This window comes from Moschus berezovskii, chromosome 16, assembly GCF_049115385.1.
Source record: "Moschus berezovskii isolate FMDL1 chromosome 16, NW_MosBer_1.0, whole genome shotgun sequence".
Lineage (NCBI taxonomy): Eukaryota > Metazoa > Chordata > Mammalia > Artiodactyla > Moschidae > Moschus > Moschus berezovskii.
This window is the reverse complement of record NC_142475.1, coordinates 14,503,978-14,531,474: the sequence shown is the minus strand read 5'-3', so window position 1 is coordinate 14,531,474 and position 27,497 is coordinate 14,503,978. Positions and strand designations below refer to the sequence as shown.

The 27,497-nt window shown below is 41.0% G+C and overlaps 1 protein-coding gene across 1 annotated transcript in view; it reads right to left on the bottom strand.

The window, feature by feature from the left end:
* Nucleotides 1-27,497, bottom strand: part of CPQ (carboxypeptidase Q) — a 424,132-nt gene that overhangs the window by 272,138 nt on the left and 124,497 nt on the right. The window contains exon 3 of the mRNA XM_055432597.2: nt 14,985-15,192. Coding sequence (XP_055288572.1) covers nt 14,985-15,192 — 208 coding nt within the window. The remainder of the gene's footprint in view (nt 1-14,984; nt 15,193-27,497) is intronic.

Genomic DNA, 27,497 nt, shown 5'->3' with positions numbered 1-27,497 from the left:
TTAGCTTACTCCAAAACCTAAGGGCTTAAAACAATTGATATTTACTATATCATATAGTTTTTGTGGGTCAAAAACTTGGAAGTGACTTACTGGGTGGTTCTGGCTCAGAGTCTCTTATAAATTGCAATCAAGATGTTGGCCAGGGTTGCGGTCATCTGATGGCTTGACTAGAGCTGCTGGATCTACTTGTTGGCTAATTTGTGTTGGCTGGTACAGAAAGAAACAATTCTTCACTAAGTGGATCTATCCCCAGGGCTGCTTGAGTATTCTTACAACATGGCAGCTGGCTTCTCCCAGAGTGAGTGATTCATGAGAAATAACAAGGAGAAAGTCACACTGCTTTCTATGCTCTAATCTCAGACATCACACCAATCATTTCTGCTACACTCTATTCATTACAAGTATATTCCTAGTATGAAAAATAAAGATAGCACAAAAAAAGAATATCAATGATGAACATAGATGCAAAAATCCTCAACAAATTCTAGCAAAGAGAATCCAACAGCACATTAAAAGGATCATACATCATTCAAGTAAGTTTATCCCAAGAATGCAAAGATTCTTCAATATATACATATCAGTCAATATGATATACCATATTAACAAACTGAAAGATAAAAACTATCTCAATAGACACAGAGAAAGCTTTCGACAAAATTCAACACCCATTTACGATGAAAACTCTCCAGAAAAATCAACATAGAAGGAACCTGCTAAGTCACTTCAGTCGTGTCCGACTCTGTGTGACCCCATAGATGGTAGCCCACCAGGCTCCGCCGTCTCTGGGATTCTCCAGGCAAGAACACTGGAGTGGGCTGCCATTTCCTTCTCCAAGAAGGAACCTACCTCACCATAATAAAGGCCATATACAAAAAACCTACAGAAAACATTATTCTCAAAGGTGAAAAACTCGAAGTGTTTCCTTTAAGATCAGGAACAATACAAGGGTGCCCACCCTTAACACTATTATTCAACATAGTTTTAGAAGTTCTAGCTACAGCAATTAGAGAAGAAAAACAAATAAAAGGAATCCAGATTGGAAAAAAAGAAGTAAAATCCTCACTGTTTGCAGATGATATGATACTATACATAGAAAACTCTAAAGATGTCACCAGAAAATTAGTAGAGCTATTCAATAAACATAGTAAAGTCACAGGATATAAAATTAATATACAGAAATTTCTTGCATTCTTATACACTAACAATGAAAAACCAGAGAGAGAAACTAAGGAAAAAATCCCAGTCACTATAGCAACAAAAAGGATAAAATACCAAGGAATACACCTACCTAAAGAGACAAAAGACCTGTATGCAGAAAACTATAAGACACTGATGAAAGAAATCAAAGATCACACAAACAGAGGGAGAGATATACCATGTTCCTCGACTGGAAGAATCAATATTGTGAAAACGACTATACTACCAAAAGCAATCCACAGATTCAATGCAATCCCTATTAAACTACCAATGGCATTTTCCCACAGAACTAGAACAAAAAAATTCACAATTTGAAAGGAAACACAAAAGATCCTGAAAAGCCAAGACAATCTTGAGAAAGAAAAATGAAGCTGGAGGAATCAACCTTCCTGACCTCAGACTATACTACAAAACTACAGTCATCAAGACAGTATAGTACTGGCACAAAAACAGAAATATAGACCAATAGAACAAGACAGAAAACCCAGAGATAAATCCAAGCACCTGTAGACAACTTATCTTTGACAAAGGAGGCAAGAATATACAATGGATAAAAGACAACCTCTTCAATAAGTAGTGCTGGGAAAACTGTATGGCTACATGTAAAAGTATTCTAATACTTCCTAACAACATACACAAACATAAACTCTAAATGGATTGAAGACATAAATGTAAGGCCAGAAACTATTAAGCTCTTAAAGGAAAACATAGGTAGTACACTCTGACATTTTATAAATCACAGTAAAATCTTCGTTGACCCACCTCCTAGAGTAATGGAAATAAAAAAAAAATAAACAAAGTAGACCTAATTAAACTTAAAAACTTTTGCACAGCAGCAGAAACAGTAAACAAGATGAAAAGACAGTCCTCAGAATGGAGAAAATTGTTGCAAAAGAAGCAACTGACAAAGGGTTAATCTCCAAAAAATAAACGCAGCTCTGCTGCTGCTGCGGCTGCTAAGTTGCTTCAGTCGTGTCTGACTCTGTGTGACCCCATAGACAGCAGCCCACCAGGCTTCTCCGTCCATGGGATTTTCCAGGCAAGAGTACTGGAGTGGGGTGCCATTGCCTTCTCCGATATGCAGCTCATATAGCTCAATATCAGAAAAACAAACAGTTCAATTAAAAAAAAAAAACAGATATTTCTCCAAAGAAAGATTTCCAATAAATGATGAAAAGATGCTTAATCTTCTTCATCTCGTCTGTTAAAGTCCATATATCCTGAGAAAACCACATTTAAAAAGATACCTGTACCCTAAAGCTTACTGCAGCACTATTTACAATAGCTAGGACATGGAAGCAACGTAGATGTCCATCGGCAGATGAATGGATAAAGAAGGTGTGGTACATACACACAATGGAATATTACTCAGCCATAAAAGGAACGAATTTGAGTCAGCCCCTAGTGAGGTGGATGAACCTAGAGCCTGTAACACAGAGTGAAGTCAGAAAAAGAAAAACAAATATCATATATATGGAATCTAGAAAAGCAGTACTGAAGAACCCATCTGTGGGGAAGGAGGGAAGAGCAGATGTAGAGAACAGACCTGTGGACCCAGCGGGAGAAGGAGAGGGGAGGATGAATGAAGACAGCAGCCCTGACACACACGCACTGCCCTGTGTGAGACAGATAACGAGCGGGAAGTTGCTGTATGACACAGGGAGCCCAGCCCGGAGCTCCTTGCCAGCCTAGAGGGGTGGGATGGGAGAGGGCAGGGAGGCTTACAAGGGACGGGACATATGTATCGTGACGACTGACTCTCACCGCTGTACAGCAGAGACCGACACGACACTGTGAAGCAGTCGCCCTCCAGTCCAAAATAAAGTAAGGCACGAAGTTTAGCCCACATGTAGGGGAAGAGAGTCCAGCTCCGTCTTTTAAAAGGAGATCAAAGAATTGGCGGGCATATTTTAAAGCCACCAAGACTGCTCTTGCTTCATTCTAATTATTTTTTAAACACTGTCATTTTTAGGTTGCTTTTTAGGACATCCTTAAGACATTTATTTTACCCTATATAAAACTAAAGATCTGGGGACTGACTATAGTTAAGTTACAAAGGAATCAAACTTAAAATGAAGTTATAGAGGACTCTCATCTCCCACTTAGGTAGATATGTGTCTGACTTTCGTCAAGGTAGTTACTCTGAATCTCAGCTTCCTGATCTTTAAAGTAGGAATTGTAACCACCAGCCCTGTCCGTAGGATGAAGTGGAATAATACAGGTGAGGGTCCACTGCAAACTGTGAGGTACTGTGTGATTACTGAACCAGGCAGGATGCAGTCAGTACTGCAAGCCCTGTGTGAGCAGAGTCTGGCTTCTAGAATTTACTGCCTTGTTTACTTATCAGTCACCACACAAGAGCCCCTTTATCATCTTTCCTCTCCTCTCGGCCTCAAAATATCTCCAAGCTTGTAACACAGAGTTTGGCGCATCGAAGGTAATCCATAAACATTTGTTGTTGTTCACTACGATACAGACAGTTGTCCTGATTTTCTTTTCAGGTTAAACAGAGGAAACTTTTTAAACAGCTGTATTGCACAAACTAGAACAGAAAGTTATTAAGAAGTACAGGACCATGAATTGTTCAGAGCACAGGTTCTGGGAACAGACTTGGGACAGACTTGGGTTAAACTCATGTCTGCCACTCAGAAGCTTCTGAACTCTGTGAACTCCCTAAGCCTCGGTTTCTTCATATGCAACATGGGGATAACAGCACTGATTATTTGACAAGGTCATAAGGAAGATCAAAGGAGATAATACATGAGAAGCATCTAGAATCCTGCCCGTCACATTTTCAGTACTCCATTAATGTGTATTATTATTCATCATATGATTATTATGAAATGGCTCCATTATTAACAGGGGAAAGATATTCAAACCCATGACAGATGGCACCTTCCTGCTCTCAAGTCCCATTTTGCACTCCAGGATGGCTTACTGAGTCTAGGAAAAAGAGCTCTTCCAGGCTTACCTTCTCTACCTGGGTGGCTATCTATCTAAAACAGCCTGTCTGGCTTAAGCTACTTCCATTTGCTGTCTTTATGAGCCCGGAGGCATGCACAGCTATGAGCACATTTCAGAAATTCGAAAAATAAACAATGAAATGTCTTACGCTTGCCACACATGCATTTTTCCCTACCATGATTTAGGTTGGCTGGTTCTAAGCCATAAAAAGTTTATAATAAGAAAGAAAAAAAGAATGAAATTTCCCAGTTTAAAACTCTTTAACCCCAGCCCTCAAAACTTTCCAACTCAAGGTTAAGATGCGAACAAATGTTCCAACCAATACGTTCATGAAAGATTTAATAATTACTTTGCTTATGAAAGTTTAAACAGCTGCTTAAGTGAGTTAAAAGGCTCCCACCCAGGCAGAATAACTTGCTGTACCCATTAAGAAGGTTTTACAAATCACCAGTCTATGTATTCAGATGAAAGGAAAGCTGCTTTTGCTGCACAGCCTCTAACTTTCAATTATGTATGGAATGAGTTTGTCCATCAGGTCCATCAGGTTTTGTTTATTCCTTCAGCAGGGGTCTTGACAGCATCAGTGTTAAGGCAGTTTCCAAAGGGATTGCTAAGCTTTTCCATCATGTATTTTTAAAAACACATATACAAGAAATAGGCCGAGCCTTTTTCTTTAGGTTATTTTATGTCTTAGCTCCATGAATACAAAGTTCATTATCAAATTGATTGGGAAATTCTAGGAGGTTGCATTACACTCCTTAAAAAAGAATAACATTACTCTTTGGACTTTCACATACACTGCTCCTTCTGCTTGGAATATTCCCCATCCCAACTCCATCCCCATGACCTTTTGCATGGTTAACCCTTCACGGTTAACTGTTCTGCTGTGGAATAAGCTGGATCTCACCAGAAAGCCTTCCTTGGCCTCCTTGACCGGGACAGTTCTCCCCATCATACCACTTGGCTTCCATACTACAGCACTTAGCACCTGTTGCTGCAGTTACTTGTTTAACTCCCTGTCTCTACCATGAAACCTCACAAATTACTGAGGTCAAATTATATCAACATAGGGTAAATTCTGTGCAGAATTCCTCAATAAATTCCTGCAGAATTAATGAGTAAATTCTCCAAGTCACCCAAACTGCACTTTTTTCTTCTCTCCAAACTTTAACAACTCTTGCCAGTTTTATTTCTTAAATATTTCCTGAATCCATCTCCTCTTTTCCAACACTATTTCAATTGTCTCTGTTCAAATCCAGCTAATCTCCAGGCTGAATTTCAGCCTTTGTCCCTCAAATACATACAGTGGGTAGAGTGAGTCAAAATGAAAACTCCACCGCTAGCCACACCTTTCAGTCCCTCCCTGGTACTAACAGGACAAAGCCCAGCCCTTCGAGGGGCACTGTGGTTAGTCCCTCCTGATGCACCCCTCCTGATTCTCAGTTCCTTGCTCCTGCATCAGTTCTGCTCTGCTCTCTTCAAAGAAGGCTAACATTTACTGAGGGTCAGAGAGGCATAATAACCTACCAACAAAATGCCAGAGGCAGGATGTGAGTTCTACGAGCTACATTTCTAACCACAGTGCTATGTTGCCCACCCAATGCTACTGCTGTAACCCTAGTGCCTGCCACACACCGCATATTCCATAAATGTGTACTGAATGAATGAATGAACAGTTGAAAGTGGGAAGAATATAAAAAACACCAAAATATGAACTATCCAATAGATCTTACTCCTCTTTTCGCCTGTTGCCCAGAAAGTTTGGGGATTATTACAAAACAACCTGTTAGAGATTTCCAGTGCACATCAGCACATTAAAGGCTTAAGAAGTTCTTAAAAAAAAAAAAAAAAGTGGGGTGTTTGTTTAACTTTTCTCAATAGAAGAGTTCCTAACTGTATTTGAACACGGAATGTTTTCTTTAAAAAAAGAAAGAAAAGAACACCTACCAACACCCCTACTCTGTGAAAGACTGAAAAGGCTCCCGCTGTGTCTGAGCATCTGAGAGCACACAGTCTGCACTGTCAAGCTCCTGATAATCTCCAGGTATTCTTTTTTTTAAGAAAGGAATTATAAGGCTGGAAATGACCTTTGAGCTTTTCCAGACAAAGTCCCCCATTCTGTATTTGAAGGATTAAGTGGTCCAAAGTTGCTCAGGTTATTTGTGGCAGAAATAAAACCAGCAACAAGGCTTGGCAACTCCCACCCAGCGGGTCCTTTGCATCAGTCCACACCAGTGACTCTCCATGTGCAGTGACCTCTGTCCCTCAGGGGACATCTAGCAGCGCCTAGAGACATCTTTGATGGTCTCGGCTGGGGAGTAGGGGACAGACAGGGAACACTGCTAAATATTCCACAATGTAAACCACGGCCTCCCACAACAAAGAACTATCTGGCCTCAAATATCAATAGTGATGACGCTGAGAAACTCTGTCCCACACTAAACAAAAGAAGAAGCAAACTGTCCAGTGAACACACTAGAGCTTTCATTTCAACATTTCCCGCTAGCCTGCATAGTGCGGCATTATATTTGAAATAATACCGGCATATAAAAATGAAATTGTCCTTTGAATCCCTGAAAATAACTGCTGCTGGAAAAAAGCTTAGATTAAAAAAAAAAATCCCCCCTACCCCCATCAAGGCTTTACTGAAATGAGTTTGGATATTATCAACCAAAAAAAAAAAAAAACAAAACCCAAAGACACTTCTTTACATACAATTCCCTCAGAAGAATTCTTGAATGTATTAACTTTTAAAAATTACTGCATTTACTAAGCAAGACCTCAGAATAAGGCCTAGGAGGTCACTGAGCAGCAACAGCAGCCAGCCAGCCCTAGGCCAGAGCAAGAGACTCTGCTCCTGGTGGGCGTCTCCCCCACGCTGCCCCGCGGCCCTGGTCCCATGTCCCTGTCACGGCAGTTTGAGCACAACCCTCCTTCTGTGTTTGCTTGTTTGAGGGGGAGGCCCTGGAAGGATCATCGACGAAGCCTGGGAAAGGACTGTGTGGGGTGAAGCCAGCACGGGGTCCCACCTACACTGGGGGCTCCCAGAGGTCGCTCACAGGCAGCCTCTGCTTTCCAGGAAAGAGGCTCACTCTTGGGAGTGTCTTCAGAGCATTTCCTCATTGGGTTTCTCTGCCACCGTTCTCTAAGATGTCATCACTGGGGAAGCTGAACAAAGCATACACCCCACCCAAGCTTCCTGCACTATTTTTGCAACTTCTTGGAAGCTTAAAATTATTTCCAAATAAAAAGTGTTTTTTAGATGATGAGATCGGTGGTAGATCTATTTTGTCTTTGTCTCTGGTCTTTGGCTAAAACAGAATCACCTGATTACCGGATTGGTGAGCGTAAAGGTGGATGAATAGGGGCACAGGGGAAGAGGGCATCAGAAAGTGTCACTGACACCAAAGCAGTGCTGCGTCCGTCAGCCGCTCTTCCAAAGGGACAGGGAGCTAAAGAGGCTGAGACCCGAATCAGACTCCATGGAGAGACGACGCGGAGCAAGAATGGGCCCGGCACAGGTGGGTCCCAGTAACAACCCTCATGGGTGCTCTAAGGAGACTGCAAGGCAACAAGGGACAGCATGTCTGAGAGCTCTTCATGCCCAGGAAAGTGCTATCAGAAGAAAAAGCGTGAGAGAAAGACACAGATAACGACTTGGCAGGCAGAGCATGACTTGGATCGTGAGTCAACGAAGTCCCACAGATTCACACACTACCTGTCCAGCTAAAATGCACCCAGGCTCATGGAGTATCTTTGAGGTAGAAAGAAATGGGAGTCGGGAAACCTGCGGTCACCTTCCAGATGGGCCCTATCACACATGTGTTGTGTCTCCTAGGACAAAGTCACTCAGACTCAGTTTCCCCATCTGCGGGGCAGGGAATGGGTGCTGATCGCTAAGAGCCTTACCTGTCCGTCTCACTTGTGTAAGACTCTTCTAATAGGTATGATACCCTCTACTGACTTACTGAAAAATAAAACCTATTCATGAATGGCAATAAGTTTCCTATGAGTTTTCCAATGCACATTCGCTCTTTAATACATGGGAGTAGAATAACATGGCTATTTTAGGGCCAGGGAGGATCAGCTCAGAAGGCAAGGAGCTCTCATTCCCACCCTTTCAGATTCATTCTCAACCATGGATGGGCCTCACAAATACAGTGATTTCCCAGGGGTAAAGCTGTCTGAGAGAAAGGAGTTCGAAGGCCTATTGTCACACAGATGGCCAAAAAACACATGAAAGAAATGCTCAACATCACTAATTATTAGAGAACTGAAAAACAAAACTACCATGAGGTCTCATCTCACACCAGTCGGAATGGCCAGCATCAAAATAGTTACAAAAAATATATGCTATATGCTAGGAAAGATGTGGAGAAAAGGGAACCCTCCTACATGGTGGGAATGTAAATTGGTACAGCCACTACGGAGAACAGTATTGAGATTCTTTAAAAAAACTATACATAGAACTACCATATGACCCAGCAATCCCACTCCTAGGCATACACTGGGAGAAAATCATAATTCCAAAAGATATATGCATCCCAATATTCACTGCAGCACTATGTATTAATACAATAGCTAGCATATGGAAGCAATATAAGTGTCTTTCAACAGAGGAATAGATAAAGAAGATGTGGTACAAATATACAATGGAATATTACTCAGCCATAAAGAGGAAGAAAACTGTGCCATTTGCAGAGACACAGATGGACCTAGAGACTTCATACAGACTGAAGCAAGTCAGAAAGCGAAGAACAAATATCATGTGACACCATGTACATGCAGAGTTTAGAAGGGTGATACAGATGGGCTCGTTGGAAGAGCAGAGCTAGAGACACAGACACAGAGAACAAACGTGTAAACGTCAAGTGGGGGAGGGTGGGGTGAATTTGGAGTTGGGATCGACATGTATACACTGCTGTACTGAAGGCAGGTAACTCATGAGAACCTGCTGTGTAGCACAGGAGATTCTAGTCAATGCTCTGCGGTAACAAATGGAAAGGCATTTTCATTTATGGCATGTAGATGGGGAAACTTCATGGCAAATCGATGGGGAAACAACGGAAACAGTGAGAGATGTTATTTATTTATTTATTTTTAGTTCCAAAAAATAAAGAGACTTTATTTTGGGGGAGGGACTCCAAAATTACTGCAGATGGTGACTGCAGCCATGAAATTAAAAGACGCTTACTCCTTGGAAGAAAAGCTATGACCAAACTAGATAGCATATTAAAAAGCAGAGACATTATTTTGCCAACAAAGGTCCGTTTAGTCAAAGCTATGGTTTTTCCAGTAGTCATGAATGGATGTATGACTATAAAGAAAGCTGAGAGCCAAAGAATTAATGCTTTTGTACTGTGGTGTTGGAGAAGACTCTTGAGAGTTCCTTGCACTGCAAGGAGATCCAACCAGTCAACCCTAAAGTAAATCAACCCTGAATATTCATTGGAAGGACTGATGCTGAAGTTGAAACTCCAATACTTTGGCCACCTAATGCGACGAGGTGACTCATTGGAAAAGACCCTGATGCTGGGGAAGATTGAAGGCAGGAGGAGAAGGGGACGACAGAGGATGAGATGGTTGGATGGCATCACTGACTCAATGGATATGAGTTTGAGCATGCTCTGGGAGCTGGTGATGGACAGGGAAGCCTGGCGTGCTGCAGTCCGTGGGGTCACAAAGAGTCAGAGACGACTGAGCAACTGAACTGAACTGAAGTGGAAAGGAAATTCATAGAAATAAATTATATATATAATGATACAGTTTGTTGTACAGTAGGAACTAACACAACATTGTAAAACAACTATATTTCAATAAAAATTAACATTTTTAAAAATGGCCTAACGTCAGAGCTTCCAGCAACCTGCTTTTCATCAGTGAAATGCACCCCCGCAAAGTGTTCAGGTCTGCTGAACCCTGCACAACACGCCCAAATCACAGAGGAGCAGTTTCCGAAGAAGAAAGAGTGGAGAGAGGATTGCAGGCCTGGAGGAGCAGTCTTGCGGGGCTTTTAGGAAGCGGGTAGGATGTGTGTCTATAATACCCTTATTCTGCCTTTTCATATATTGCAACCCAATAAAGTATTTGTATCATTGGCATTTTTTAAAGCCTGTGGTTAATTCAGTCAAGGCTTATGTCTGAACTATGTAACAGGGTTCTGAAACTAATGCTTTGTTAATCACATATATACTTTTCCGGAGCCAAAATTCACAACGTGTTATCCATAGATCTTGGGCCAAATCAGAAGGATTCTTTATGTGTTAAATGCTTTCCTTTCATCAAGGTACTGTGTATGTATGAGATATAAGGTGGGTGTCAGTGCCGAAGAGCTTCGGCCACTGCCTGGGTGTTAGACCACTTTCAGGTCACCCATGATGCTTGGCTGCAGGCAGAATAACAATAGTTTCAAAACATAGCCTCTTCATTTTTAACAATAATATCCTCTGCAACTGGTTTGCTCAGCATTATTCAGCATTGTTCCTCAGTTGTTAATAAGAAACAAGGTAGCAAGGATATGTCAGGGATAAGTAGGTCAACGTAAGCTATCAAGACCAATATTTATGTCGTTGTCAACAGACTAATTTAAATCAAAGTTTTATTAAAATTAAAATCAAAGTTAAGTGATTTTAGAAAAGTTTGTCAGGGTTTAGGAGAGCTGAACCCCCTCACTAGCCAGTGAAAGAATGGGTCCTAGGTGGCATGGGATCTCCACCATACATCTCTTTTCCCCCTTTCTTCATGCTAATTTTCCACTCATTTATGAATAGTACTATATAATTTAACCAAAACTGCTTGGAAAAGGGAATGGCAACCCACTCCAGTGTTCTTGCCTGGAGAATCCCAGGGACAGGGGAGCCTGGTGAGCTACCATCCACGGGGTCGCACAGGGTCGGACACGACTGAAGCAACTTAGCAGCAGCAGCAGCCTCCTACTTAACTCCCCGAAACTTTTCCCAACGTGATCTCTTTTCCTCTGTCTTCCTCACCTCCAATCACTCACTTCAGCATTTACCTTTATTTTACTTTTATTTATTTTTTTGGGGAGGGGGACTTCCCTGATAGTTCAGTTGGTAAAGAATCCACCTGCAATGCAGGAGACCCCAGTTTGATTCCAAATCTGTATTGAATTTATTACAATATTGCTTCTGCTTTATATTTTGGTTTTGTGACTGTGAGACATCCCTCCCCAACCAGGGACAGTATCTGCACATCCTGCATGGGAAGGTGCAGTCTTAACCAACGGCATGCCTTCAAAGTCCCAGCACTTACCTTTACCATAACTCTTGTCTTATAGGGGACAGGACAGGGACCTGACAGCTTGGAAACTTCACTTTGAGACTGGCATTTTAAAAGATAACTGAACTGCATTGCAAAGATGCAGAAGTAGAAAAAGAACAGAAGAAAAGAAAGTCAGGAGGGAAATTTCAAGGGCCTGAATCAGAACAGTAACAACATAAAGACAAAGCAGGAATAGATTTTTTTTTTAAAATAGGTTGAAAGTAGACTGAACAGGATACGTTCTTAACTGCAGGACAGTAATAGAGAGGAGAGAATGAAAAATAACTTGAAGTCTCTGAACTGTGCTCAAAAGTAAATATGGCTCCATTAATAGAGACAAGAAACCAAGATGAGGTGTCAGGTGTGTGGGAGTTGATGAACTCGAGTTTAGCCATATAGAAATGTATTTAGGGGTGATGTCCAATATGCCCATGGACAACCAATGTTCTAAATAGGCAGGAAAACTTTTGGATTTAAAGAGAATAGAGATTAAGAAAATCGTCCATTCATTTTCTTCTCTTTTTTTCATTTCTCTCCTCATTTCACTGAAATAAAATATGTATGGAGAAGCCACTGCCGGCCAAATTCTGGGATAGGCGTTAGGGAAAAAAAGAAAGAAAGTAAACAGAAAGCTCATGGCATCTGCAACAAGCTCTGGTGGGACATGATAGTCTAACAATGGCATCAAGTGGTGGAATGAGCAGAGGGTTCCCCGAGGAGGCTTTGTCAGGGACGTACTGTGCCTACTTGCGTTCAGTAAGTTGCCTAACCCCTAGGGGGAAAACACACGCTTTCGGCTTCCCTTCACAGCCTGGACACCCTCTGTGGTTCCAGGAAGACTGTAAGGCAGACTCCCCCCATACACAGCCACGTGGACTTCACTCCACAGCACTCACCCACATTCCTTCTGGGGAGGTAATGCTGTGACTTCTCTGTGGGAGACCTTTTGCTAATCTTCCATCTTTTATATCTAGGTAACAAAATATTTATAACTAACTCTTGGAATGCTACGCAACATTATGATTGAGGTAAAATCCTGATTCCTAGGACCTCTCTGCAATTGTCCATCACACACCTGGAGAAGGTGCTACCCCATAGAATATAGACTGAGGCATCTTTACAGAGAATAGGATGCTAAGACTCAGGCAAGCCCTGCAATTCCACTCCTAGGCACTTGTTGTTGTTTATAAAGAAGGAAAACATATGGCCAGGAGAAGATTTATGCAAGAATGTTCACAAAAGCTTTACTCATAACAGTAAAAAAAACCAGAAGCCACCAAAACGTCCATCATCCTTGGTGAATGGATAAACACATTGAGGTCTAGCCTCACAATGAAATATTACTCAGCAGAATAAAGAAAGGAGCAGCAGATAGAACATGGATAAACCTCAAAAGCATTATGCTGAGTGAATGAAGCCAGTGTGAAAGACTCCATGTACATGATTCTGTCTACATGAAATTCTAGAGAAGAAAGAATTATAGTTTCAGGAAGCAGATCGTGGTCCCTCAGGGACAGGGGAGTAGAGGAGGAGATGGATTGCAAGGGGCCCAAGGGAACATCTGGGGTGAGGAAAATATTCTCCATTATGGTTGGGGTTATATTACTGGGTGCATTTTTCAACACTCATAGAATTATACACTTTAATTTGGTAAGCTTACTTTTTGTGAACTATACCTCAATAAAACTGATTGAAAAGGCAATCCTGCAGGGCTGAGGAGAAGACTGAGCATCTTCATTGGTGGGAAGATGCCAATGGCTCCTGGGAAGCTCTGAGCCAGCACCACCGCAACCTTCCAGCTGCTGCTGCCTGGGAATGCCTCTGTTTTAATGCGTCAGCCACAGACCCTGACTCCCACTGGCCACTTCAGACTACGGTTCTGATAACTCACTCTCACCTTGCCCCCTGTCCTTAGGCTAGAACCAGCGTGCACATCTGGACGGCTGATAAAAATAGAATCCTAAACCCCTCCCACATGGACTAACAACCTTAACATAGCAACATTTTGTCCTGGAAGTACTGACAGTAAGGATTACACTCCAAGGGGTCTTGACTACTCAGTTCCTGGAACCTGAACTCTTGGCTCTTCTATTGCCTCTGTTTCCTGAAGAGACAAGGGGTTTCTTTCTTTTCTCAACACTTTAAAACTATAATTTTGCTATGGCTGTCTGACTCCCCTGGTCCTACTGGGATCTTGCTTTTCCACTAAATCTGTGGCTTATAACCCCAGGGTTGATGCATGCCCAGCCCTGGGAGCAGTTCATTTAGGAAGGGAGAAAAGGGTTCTGAACTTACAATGAATCTGTACTTCCACACAGCCCTTAAGTCTGAGAGAGGACCCAAGCTAGGACACATGCAGAAGTTTCTCCATCTCTGCGCACTTGTTCTTTCATCCCGCTGATCTCCTTAAACAAAATTCAAGTCTAAACTTCCTGAACGGCTTTATTTTAGGGGCTATTTTCAGAATTCCAATACCAACTAATAAAAAAGATTCATACCAGAAACTTTATAAAAGCCGTTTTTTTTGTACACTTGATGTCATAGGCAGAAAACAGGACATTCAGTGGGTGCCTGTGACGCAACAAACACTGTATTAAGAGGCTATCGGATGTGCATTATCTAATCTAGTCCTCACAATAATCCTGTTCTTCCCCTTCTTTGTATATAAATTCTCTTAGACTTAGAGAATAAGTAACTCACTGAAGTTATTTAATCTTCAGCTAGTACAGAGTTTGAATATGTATCTAGGAATATTTGATTTTCCAAAAAAAAAAAAAAGAAACCCAAACACCTCTAAAGATTTCACATAAACTGTGGCCTACAGTTTGGTTTAATATTCACAAGGGTTTGGATTTGAGTCCCTTCTCAGCCATTTACTAGCTGTATGGACCTTAGGCAAGTGAGTTTCCTTCTAGATTATTTTTCCTCTTCTGTAAAATGAAGAAAATAGACCTACTTCACAGAGCTTTGAAAAGATGAAGTAAGACAAGTCACACAATAAGTGTACTATCAACAATTGGCATGATCTCAAATGCCAAGCTGGTTCCAACTGGAAGAAATACGACACAAATAGACAAATACTGCCCTCAGCTATTCAGAGTTGAACTTCCACACAGCGGGTCATTTTTTGCCCTTCGGTTAGTCCTGCCCTTGTTCATTCAATGTAGTAAACTTTTAATAGGGAAAATGTGTGTGTGTGTGTGTGTGTGTGTGTTAGCTACTCAGTAGCACTCCAGGCTCCTTGGTCCATGGGATTTCCCAGGCAAGAATACTGAAGTGGGTTGCCATTTCCTCCTCCAGGAGATCTTCCCCACCCAGGGATTGAACCTGGGTCTCCTGCATTGCAGGTAGATTCTTTACCATCTGAACCAGCAGGAAAGCCGTGTGTGTGTGTGTGTGTGTGTGAAGTGTCTGCCTTTAATGAGTCTACGAGGATCTGCTCTGCAGATTCATGCTCTTTCCTAAACTGTTTCTAAACACTGAAGCTTGACTGCAGCATCCTGTTTCCAGGCGGTCCATCCCTTCCCTGTGTCTTCCCTCACCTGCTCCGGATACTTGCTCCCAGTGATCTCCGCCACCGTGTTGAAGGAGTCAGCATCTGGATAGCTCTTTGCCCCCATCTTCAGCTGAATGACAATTCTGTTCCCGCGAGAAGCCATTCTTGACATCATCTCTGCGTCTTCCACCGTAATACAAGCTGTTGGGATCTTCGGCACACCATTCTGGTATTCCTGAATACCTGTGTGAGGACTTGAGAAAAGAAGTCACCAGGTTACCTTGATAGTGGAAATGGACCAAACGTATTTTTTAAAAGCCCCTGTGTTCGACATTTGATTTTCACTGGTCTTTGTTTGCATGCGAGGAATGGAAAGGGTGGGCAATACTGGTTTACTTGCTTTTGATGTTTTTTTTTTTTTTATAAAGTTAACTTAGAAACTTCAGTTTAATAATAATTTCATTGAAAACATTCCATAAAATGTATTTTGACAATTTGAATAATCCTTTAAAAAGTTGCAAATTGCTTCAACCTCAGTGTCTTCAAGACCAAGAGGTGAACACATGTGTTCGAGGAGACAAAACTCTACTGCAGCTACAGACCAGAGGACCCACAAACTGGCGTAGATACATCTGGCTCTCTGGTCTGGCTCGAGTGCTGCTGTCTTCCCACCCGAACACAGAGGTCTGCAATGTAGCCCTGCGTAAGTGTAGAATGCTCTGCAGGAAAACCACAGAACAATGTCGGAGGAAATGCTTGCGTTTCCATGAGGAAAAGGGCCAGATAAAGACAGCCCGCTGATGTCACCACTACAAGAAAACGGCTCCTGAATGCTCTCCCATCAGTCTATTCCTGTCTTCTGCGGAAGCGCAAGCCAAGGGCCTCCTTATCCAAACTAAATTTTTTTAATATTTCCATACTTGCTTCAAGTTGTCTCATATTCAGAGAAAAGTGCTTCTCCTCCTTTTAGCCGTAACACATTTCTCTCCTGGAGAAGTGACTTCACTCTTCACGTGCACAAACATGATGATGCAGTCTTACCACTGCTTCCTTGGTGTGACTACATTCTCGTGACCATGTATTAGGTGATGACTTACTGACTTAGAGAAAGAGCACAGCAAAGTGATTAAGAATAGAGATTCTGGATTCAAATCTGGACTGTGCCACTTATTACTAATTGGCCTTGGGCAAGTTACACATCAGACTTCCCTGGTGGCTCAGCGGGTAAAGAATCTGCCTGCAATGCAGGAGGCCCAGGTTGGATTCCTGGGTCAGGAAGATCCCCTGGAGGAGGGCATGACAACCCACTCCAGTATTCTCACTTGGAGAGTCCCAAGGAAGAGGTGCCTGGTGGGTGATGGTCCCTAGGGTCACAAAGAGTCAGACACAACTGAAGTGACTGAGTATGCACGCACTCAAGTTATACATCTTTGCTTCAGTGGCTTCATCTGTGATTGACGATGGTAATTATAATATCCACTTCATAGTTATGTTGCAAATGTAGTTAATTTATACAAACATATCACTTACCCTAGAATATAGTAAGCACTTGATAAATGTTAAATATTTATCATACTAATTTATCTAATACATTAATCTTTCAGAGAGAGACTGTGTGAGCTCAAGTCCTTAGGGGCATCTAAGCAGATTCTTTATAGACATTTCTTAAGTGTTGGCTGGAAATTTTATCCTTCATAAGAGAGAGACAAATGACTTCTAAATCTAAAACTTATAAAACCTGAATCTGAATCCCTGTTCCAGAATATGCCTGATCCACTCTGACTTCTGGTTTAGGGAAGACTATGGAGTCACATATGGAGGTACTGGGCTTCCCTGGTGGCTCAGAGGTTAAAGCGTCTGCCTGCAAAGCGGGAGACCCGGGTTTGATCTCTGGGTCGGGAAGATCCCCTGGAGAAGGAAATGGCAACCCACTCCAGTATTCTTCCTGGAGAATCCCGTGGATGGAGGAGCCTGGCAGGCTACAGTCCACGGGGTCGCAAAGAGTTGGACACGACTGAGCGACTTCACTTCACTTCTTCACTTCATGGAGTCACATAACGCAGGTCCGATCCTGGCTCTGCCACTCTCTGCCTGCCTGACACCAAGCAACTTGGATCATCTCTCTGTTTCTGAGCTTCCACGTCTGAAACATGGAGGATAATATTAGCACTGACCTCATAAGAATGCTATGAGGAGTTAAAGAGATAGCATATGTAAAGGATTTAAAAGTGCTTGGCACATAGGAATTACTTAGTAAACATTAGTTGTTATTGTTATTATTTCCTCAGTGTTAATTTTCCCCACTGACTTGGTAGAGTGATTAATGACCAAAAGTATTTTGAAACATGTAGGAAGACAATCTAAATATTTGTTATTCATATTACCTTACGTGATGTCTAGGATCCAACAAACTCTCCTTGTTCTCAGGCTCTCTGACTCTAAAGGAGGTCAGTGTAACACTTCTTAATAGGTGCTTTTAAATAATGTTTCCAAACAAATTGGCACTAATAAGTTGCAGGTAAGAGTTTTTAATCCAGGTACAGTGAACTGGGCATACACCCATAGCTCTACTGAGGAAAATGGCATTTTCCAACTGTGGTACTGAAATCAAGATATAAAATGCTTCTAAATTTATTTCTGTAATTAAGCATGTGCTCTTGTTGTGGAGTATTCAGCACTGTTCAGTAGAAGTGGACAGAAAGAAGACTCAACAGTTTAGTTAAAGTTCTGTATTGTCACTGTCAAGTGTCCTACAGGAGATGATCAGCATAAACATCAGCTCCCTCACCCCATTTACAAGCCCCATGTGCAATTTAACAATAACAAAGCATAAATGACAAAGGAAGCTGTAAAAAAGAAAAAAAATCAAAATAAGAACATTTAAAGATTAATACCAATCCCTTGCAAAGTCTTCAAACAATACAAGGGATGGGAACGCTTCCCAACTCATTCTATGAGGCCACTGCTATTGATAACAAAATCAGACAGAGACATTGCCAAGAGAAAACTACAGTCCAAAATCGCTTATACGTATAAATGCAAAAAAAGGAAATAAAACAAACTGACACAGCAGCACATGAAAGCACCAAGACCAAGAGGGTTTACTCAGGAATGCAACTGACTTAATATCACAACGTCAATCAATGCGCTACATCATAATAATATCCTGAAAGACAAAAATCACACGATCAGCTCAATAGACGCTGACTAAGCCTCAGACAAAATCTAATCCTCTTTCATAACAAAAACACTCAACAAGATAAAAATGGAAGGGAACTTCCTCAACTCAATAGAAGCTATCTATGAAAAAAAAAAAAAACCCCATAGCAAACATCTTAATTAGTGGTAGAAGACTAAATACTTTCCCCCTGAGATCAAAAAACGAGACGAAGATGTCTGCTCTGACCACTTTTATCCAACATTGGACTAGAGGTTCTAGCTAGAAAAATCAGACAAGAAAAAGAAATAAAAGAAATCTAGACTGGAAAAAAGAAGTAAAACTGTTCACAGATGGTCAAATATATAGAAAATCATAAGGAATCACACACACAAAAAAACTATTAGAACTAATGAGCAAGCACAGCAAGGTTGCAGGATGTAGTAGCAATATACAAAAGTCAATTGTACAGTAGTAATAAACAGTACAATATAGTAGCAATACAATAGAAACGAGGGACGCCTGAGTTCGATCCCTGGGTTGGGAAGATCCCCTGCAGGAGGGCATGGCAACCCACCCCAGTATTCTTGCCTGGAGAATCCCATGGACAGAGGAGCCTGGCGGGCTACAGTCCATAGGGTTAAAAAGAGTTGGACATGACTAAATGACTAAGCACAGCACAGCACAGCAATGAGCAATCTGAAAATGAACAATCGCTTTTTCATTAGCAACAAAAGGAATAAAATACTACAAAAAAATTTAACAAAATATGTGCGAGATTTGCACATTGAAAACTGCAAAATGTTGTTGAAATAAAGAAGATCCAAATGAAAAGTGCCCCATGTTTATGGACTGGAAGACTTCACATTCTTAAGATGGTGTGTGTGTGCTGTGCTCAGTCACTTCAGTTGTGTACAGATCTTTTCGACCCTACGGAATGCAGCCTGCCAGGCTCCTCAGTCCACGGGGTTCTCCAGGCAGGAATACTGGAGTGGGTTGCCACGCCCTCCTCCAGGGGACCTTCGTGAACCAGGCATTGAACCTGCATCTCCTGCATTGCAGGCAGATTCTTTACTGACTGAGCCACCAGGGAAGCCCTCTTAAGATGGCAATAGTCCCCCAATTTATTTACAGATTCAGTGCTGCTGCTGCTGCTGCTAAGTCGCTTCAGTCGTGTCCGACTCTGTGCGACCCCATAGACTGCAGCCCACCAGGCTTCCCCGTCCCTGGGATTCTCCAGGCAGGAACACTGGTTGCCATTTCCTTCTCCAATGCATGAAAGTGGAAAGTGAAAGTAAAGACACTCAGTCGTGTCCAACTCTTAGCGACCCCATAGACGGCTCCTCCGTCCATGGGATTGTCCAGGCAAGAGTACTGGAGTGGGGTGCCATTGTCAGATTCAGTGCAATCCCTATCAAAATTCTAGCTGCCTTTTTTGAAGAAATTTACAAGTTGATTCCAAAATTCATATGGAAAAGCGAGGGACTCAAAATAACCAGCACAAGCTGAAAAAGTGGAACAAAATTGGTGAATTCACACTTCCACATTTAAAAACACACTACAAATCTATAGTAATTAAAAGGATAATACTGGTATAAAGATAGATATAATGATCAATAAAATAGAATTGAGAAATGAGAAATAAACTTTATAAGAATGGTCAATTCATTTTCAACAAGAGGGTTGAAATAATTCAGTGGGGATGAAAAGTATTTCCACAAATGGTGCTGGGGCCAACCAGATACCTGCATGAAAAATAATGAAATTGCGCCCCTATATCACACAAAATATGAAGGAATCATAGACCCAAATGTAACAGCTAAAACTATAAAACTTCACAATCTCAGGTAAGGAAATTGTTTCTTAGATACAACATTGAAGTCATAAGCAACAAAAGAAAAAAGAGATAAATTGACTCATCAAAACATTAAACTTTTGTACTTCAAATGGCACCACCAAAAAGTGAAGAAAACAAACCACAGAATGGGAGGAAAAACTTTTACAAATCAAATATCCGAGAAGGCACTTGTATCTAAAATATATTCAGTTCAGTTCAGTCACTCAGTTGTGTCCGACTCTTTGCGACCCCATGAATCACAGCACGCCAGGCCTCCCTGTCCATCACCAACTCCCGGTGTTCACTCAAACTCATGTCCACAGAGTCGGTGATGCCATCCAGCCATCTCATTCTCTGTCGTCCCCTTCTCTCCCGCCCCCAATCCCTCCCAGCATCAGAGTCCCTTCCAGTGAGTGAACTCGTCGCATGAGGTGGCCAAAGTATTGGAATTTCAATCACTCTTAAAAGCTCAATGATAAAAGACAACGCAATTTAAAAATGCATGAAGAATTTGAATAGACAGTTCAACAAGTAAGATACACAAATGTATAAAAAGCATGTGAAAAGATGCAGGACACACTAGCTATAAGGGAAACGCAGGTCAGGACTACAATGAAGTGACACTTTGCCTAGGATGGCTATGAACAAAAAGAAAGATAGAAAGAAACGCTGGCCATAATGTGGAAGACTCTGAGCCCTTGTACATGGCTGGTATGAATATAAAGCGGCATAGTCGATTTGACAGTTCCTCAAAAAGTTAAACATTTAGTTACCTCACAACCCACAGTTCTACTACTAGGTATAAACTCAAAAGAAATGAAAATATGTGTTCACGCAAAAATGAGCACATAAATGTTTACAGCATTATTCAGAAGAGGCCAAAGATGGATCAAACCTAACGTCCATCAACTGATGAGGGGAGATTCAAATACGGTGTATCTATACTATACAATACTATTCAGCAATAAAAAGACAATTATTCTGAAGTGTGCTACAACATGAATGAACCTTGAAAACATTATCCTAAGTGAAAGAAGCCAGTCACACAACACCACAGTTAGTTCCCTACATATAAACTTTCAAGTGGCAAACTTTCAAAGACGTGAACATGTGTTTGCATGTCTAATCACATAAGTGAGTTCATATGTCTGGCATACATTGTCATGTGCATGCCTTCTTGACAAGTGGTGTGCTTTTGAGCACTTCACTGTGTAGTACAGTATCTTTATTTCAAGCCCGGGATGTGAGTGAAATTGCAGCTTGCCCTGTCTCCTGTCGCTGATGATCCTTTCAGCTCCACTGTCTTCCACTGCCTCTCCCTCCTCCAGTCATCACTGTTCCCTGGATGCCAGCCTCTGTATGCCAGCTGTTATACCGTGCTACTGTAATTTTCAAGGTACTAGACTGTAAGATTAAAAATCCTTTCTTTATTTTTTATATTTGTTTTTTATGTGTTATCTGTGTGAAAAGTATTATAAAGTCTATTACATACTGTCTATCAGCTTATTTAGTTGGGCACCTAGACTTTGTTGGACTTATAAAAAAATTAGACTTATAAATGTGTTCTCAGGATGAAACTTGTTTTCATGTAGGAGACTTACTGTATCATAAAATTCCGTTTGCAAGAAATGCTCAGAAAAGGCAAATTCACAGAGGTAGGAAGTAAATTTTAGATTGTCTTGTGCTGTTGGAAAGGAGAGGGAAATGGGGAGTGAATGCTAATATGGGGATTTCTTATCAGGATGATAAATATGTTCTAAAATTAGACAGTGATAGTGCTTGCAAAATCTTTGAATATACTAAAAAAAAAACTGTATATGTTAAAAAGTAAATTACATGGTTTGTGAATGTATCCTAATAAAACTTTTAATATAAAATATCAAAATAAAAACCTAAATTTCCAGATTTCTCTTCAAGGGAAAAAGCTCACTCAAAAACCGTGCTTTCATGATTCTGGTTTAGGAGATGTATGAAAACAAAGCCTGCTGCTCTCTGTGCTTGCAAGAGAGTAATCCCAAAATATAAAAGGAATATGGAAACTTAAGTTTCAAATCAGCTTTTCAAATTCTACTAAATTTCTTGTGTATGTGGTGTAAAGTGATATAATTTGAAGTAGGTTCAATATTGTCTTTTATCTACATAAAATAACTGCAAGGTTTAAACAAGTAAGTTTGATATTTCCCACCTGACTGCCACACATCAGTCAAACTCCCTGACCCTAGTCACTTTTGACTAGCTCTTTATAGAAGATACAAGGTACACTTTGTTTCCAAGTACTTCAAAATTTGCAAAGTTCAAATCAACCGTTGAACGTGGGTGTCATTTTGTGATGTTAAATATCCCACAAAAGGAAAATTATGCATCCTTATTGAGGAACAGGTAGATTTCCACAGGGGCATGGAGACATCGACTAAAGTAAAAATTATTCACAACACAGTGAAGTCTTGGAATGTTTCCTGAAAAAAGGTGGAAATGATTACGAGGACTGGGAGCTTTTGAAGCTATCATCTTTTGTTTTTATGAGAGTGTTTTTTTAAACTTCCTTATTAGGAAGGTTAAAAGAGCATCTATTCTGTTTATTTGCTTCCCTGGTGGCTCAGTAGTAAAGAATTCAGTTGTTAATGCCAGAGACTCAGGTTCAAACCCTGGGTCAGAAAGATCCCCTGGAGGAAATGGCAACCCACTCCAGTATCCTTGCCTGGAAAATCCCATGGACAGAGGAGCCTGGCAAGCTACAGTCCATGGGGTCACGTAATCAAACGCAACTTAGTGATTAAACAACAAACTCTGTTTGTTTGTTTCAAAAATCAGTTTGAAGATAACTTTCTCGCAAAAATTTCAATTGACTTTATTAATTTTTTTTTAGATTTGGCACTTTAACAGTAAATTCATCTCAGCCTTTTCTACTGTCATTAACAACAACAAGAGTAAGTTGATCTCAGGCATTTATACTGTCATTAAGAATACAAAAGCAAAAGGATTCATTTACACCATAATTTCACAAAAAAGGAAACACTGAAATAATTCCAACTCCCACGGGTTAAAAAAGGAAAGCAAAAGAAAATCTTGATCAAGAGAGAGAAAGTAGGGCTAAATTTCATTTCTAATTTTTATAATTCAGTTGAAATGGCAGAAAAAAGAGAAGAAAAAGTCAAATTCTTGAATTCTAGTCCATACTGATGACAGACTCCACATGAGCAAAACTCAACCAACCTATTAATACTGAATTCACTGAGGGATCTTAGTAAGGAGACTGCAACACACATCATCAGAGATGCAGTAACACAGCGTCAGAGAGCTGTGCCTTCTTCCAGAACAGAGGAGCCCAGCCGGCCCCACAAGTGTGAGACAGAAGGAAGGCGGCCAAAGCACTTAGTGGAACAAAACCACGTGATTTTTTTTTAAACATCCACAGCATACATGAAGGTTTTGGCTTATTTCTAAGACAAAAAAATATAAAGAAGATTAAAGATATAAGGAGGTACTGCCTGTAAAATTAACATAAAAGAGAATTCAAGATATCTAAAAAAATTTACACAAGATTTTGTCATCTAGAAAGTATTGTATGAATAATAGTTTTGTTATTTTTAGATATTTTGTAACCTAAACATCAAAACATGTATTTGTTCCCTTTTTTCCTTTCTGATCTTGTTCTATGGAAATTACAATTTTCTGCTAATGTTTAGTTATTGTTTTATTTTCTCCTTGAATCTTTACAATTTCTAAAAGAAAGATGTACTTCTGTATTAAGATGAAAACCTACCTTGGAATAACAAATATGTTACAATAGATAATTCCTTTAATAAAAATAATAATGATAAAGATATGAAGTAACATAAAAATCATTTTATAAATGAAGATGGTAACCTTAACCAATGAAATGTTCTGTCCATTTTACTAATTAAATATTGTTTTTAGTTTAAGTCTCAATGGGAAACAGTTTTGATTAACTGGACTGGAAAGTATTTAAAGATTATCTAACCCAAGATTGCTGTCTTCTCAGTAAGAAATATGCCATTTCTATTATTAACTCTGTTAAACTACGCCAATCTCTCATTACCCTCAGAGCCCAAATTTCCTCCTATTAGAATAGAACTGAAGATATAACTCATAGCACCTGCTATAGGCTGAATGTTTATGTCCCTGCAAAATTTATATGTTGGAATTCTAACCTGCATGGTGATGGTTTTAGGAAGTGGGGTCTTTCACAAGTGATTGGGTCATGAGGACACAGCCCACCTTAGAGGGATTAGTACCCTTAGAAAAGAGGTTCCAGAAAGATCTGTCACTCCTTCCATCACATGAGGTTATAGTGAAAAAACACCTGTCTAGGAAGTGGGTGCTCACCAGACACTGAATCTGCCAGCACCATGATCTTGACTTTCCAGCCTGAAAAACTGTAAGAAATAACTGTTGGTTGTGTATAAGCCACCCAGTCTGTGGTATTTTCTAAGCCAAAACAAACTAGACAGCACATTTTGTCATCAGGGAAATAAGATAAAGACATTTGAATTATTTATTATTCATTCTTGATTAAAACTCTGGGGTCAGGGGGTAAGGAATGGTTGATTTCTTTCTTGACATGAAGAAAATATTTTTAAAACAAAGCATCAGGTAGTCATACAAGGTCAGAGCAAGATGACAGAGTAGGAGGACGGAAGTTCACCTCCCCCCACAAACACATCTACATGTGGAACAATTCTCACGGAAAACTAATTGGAGACTGGCAGAACTCTACAGCAGAAGCTGTAGGGAAGATTTCCACATATCTGGGTAGGATGGAAAAAGGACATAGGGTCAGGGCTTCCACCCCTAGGATCTGAAAGGAAACAGGGTCTGCACGGGCAGATCCTTGACCTGGGGATGGATTAGGTTGAGCCACAGCTGACCATGTCAGTCTTGGAGTCCTACATGGAGGAGACAAGCCCTCTTGGCTTCAGGGAGAACCGCAGGAACTGGAGAAGGGCTGGAGAAGTCTAGACTCCACTCACAAACAGTGTGCACGTGCTGGCTCACCAGCGAACAGGGTAGAGAGAACCCTGCACCATGGCTGCCACCTCACCGTGCTGCAGAATCCAAGTGGGGCAACACCCTGGCTCTGCCCACTCCACACCACATCTTGGCACTGGATCTGGAGCAGACAGGCCCTGGGAGAAGACTCAGTCCAGGGAGGCAGAGGAAGCTCTGGGGCAGGGGGTCTAGGGTAGGTGTAGGGCAGCAGCTCCAGTGTTGGTGTAACTCAATCTGCAGAGGCAGCCCACATCGCTGACAGCAGTACAGCCCCTTCAATTCCTCCAGCTAAGGTGCCCCACCCCCCAGCTCCAGTCTAGTGACTGCTCCACCCCTGCCCATGCCACACCACAGCCTTGCCCTCGATCACAGAACACTAGATGCCCTCACACTAGAGACTGCAACAAGGGGAGGAATGCCACTTGGGTCATGTCTGAGTGGCGCTGCACACGCCTACACGGGCAGTACATCGGATCTCTGTAAGCACAGAATCCCCACTTACTCCAGTACTCCTGTTCTTTGGGGCAAAACACACACTGAAAGGGCACAGACTACTTAAGCCCAACCCTCGGGACTTCTGCTATAGCAAACGGGGAGCACACCCCACCCCTGACAGGCCAGGGATAGCCACAGGGCAGAGAAAGTTCCACCTCACACATTGCACAGGTTTTACACCCTCCAGCACCAACCACGCTCCCCACCAGGGTGACAGTGGCCAGCACACCCTGAGGAGAGATGTGGCTGGTGTCTATATAAGAATCAGCCCTCATGCCAAAGACACTGGATAAAACACAGTCTACACAGGGACACTCCCACACAAAAATACCCCTTCAAGACCACAACAGGGAACTGTTTCTCCTAAATTAACAGAGAGCTGTTTTCTTGTTTCGTTTTTTAAAGACAAATAAAATTAATAAATCTTTAGCTAGGCTCAGCAAGAAGAAAAGAGGAAAGGAATCACTAATTGTTAGAGAAATGCAAATCAAAGCCACACAAAGGTCAGAATAGCTGTCATCAAAAAGTTTACAAATAACAAATGTTGGGGAGGATGTGGAGAAAGAAATTATCATACATTGTTGATGGAAATGTAAAATTGGTGTACCCACCATGGAAAACAGCATGGAGGTTCCCTCAAAAACTAAAAATAGAACTACCATATGATTCAGCAACACCACTCCTAAGTATATATCCAGAAAAAACAAAAGCACTAATCTGAAAAGATATAAGCACCCAATGTTCACAGCAGCAGTATTTACAAGAGCTAACATATGGAAGCAACACAAGTGCTCACCAACAGACCACTGGCTTAAGAAAATGTGGTGTGTGCGTGTGTGTGGTGGAATATCACTCAGTCACAAAAAAGAATGAAATACTGCCATTTGCACCAACACAGGTGGACCTAGAGACTATTACACCTAGCAAAACAAATCAAACAGAGAAAGACAGGTATTGTACGATATCATTCATATAAAGAATGTAAAAACTAACACAAAACTGAATATACATATACCAAACAGAAACAGATTTAGACATAGAAAACACGCTTATGGATACCAAAACAGAGGGCAGGAGGGACAAATTAGGGATACGGGATTAACAGATACAAATTACTACATATAAAATAGGCAACAAGTAATTTATTGTAGAGCACAGGGAATTATACCCAATGTCTTGAAGTAACATAGACTAGAATCTGTAAAATGAACAAACAAAAAATCTGAATTACTATGAATCTGAATTACTTTGCTGTACATATGAAACTAAAACTATATTGTAAGTAAGTTAATTTTTAAATTAAAAGTTAACAAAAAAACAACAAAGTATCAGCTAAGTACAGAAGGAAACACTAGAGCCATGTTCTCAGGGTGTTTTCTACAGAATACCAGGCCAAAGAAACCTTGTAAGGGGCAAAAGATTCCATGGTGAAATACAGTCATGAAACATTGAGCACTACTTCCCTCCTTTGAGGGGTCACAAAGCACATTAGTTTATTGATAGCTCTGAGAAGCAACATAGTGAAGAAAAATGTTTGACTAAGCATTATCAAGCTTAACTGACATAAGGACCCTTTTTTGTGTAACACTTTTATCATCTCATAGTCTTATCTGAGCAAAAAAGTTGATTCACTCTCCTTAAAGGAGGACCAAGAAAATGCCTGGGCATTTTCCTTCAATGATCAATTCAGCTGGCCCTTTTTCTATAAAGCTGTCTGAATACCATCAAGGCAGAGTTGCAGACTCATTTCCCAATGTCTCCTGCTTCTCCCTCCGTATTTCTGTTTATAGCCCTTATGATATTGTTATATTCAAGGTCCGTCTAGTCAAGGCTATGGTTTTTCCTGTGGTCATGTATGGATGTGAGAGTTGGACTGTGAAGAAAGCTGATCGCCGAAGAATTGATGCTTTTGAATTGTGGTGTTGGAGAAGACTCTTGAGAGTCCCTTGTACCACAAGGAGATCCAACCAGTCCATTCTGAGGGAGATCAGTCCTGGGTGTTCATTGGAAGGACTGATGCTAAAGCTGAAACTGCAATACTTTGGCCATCTCATGTGACG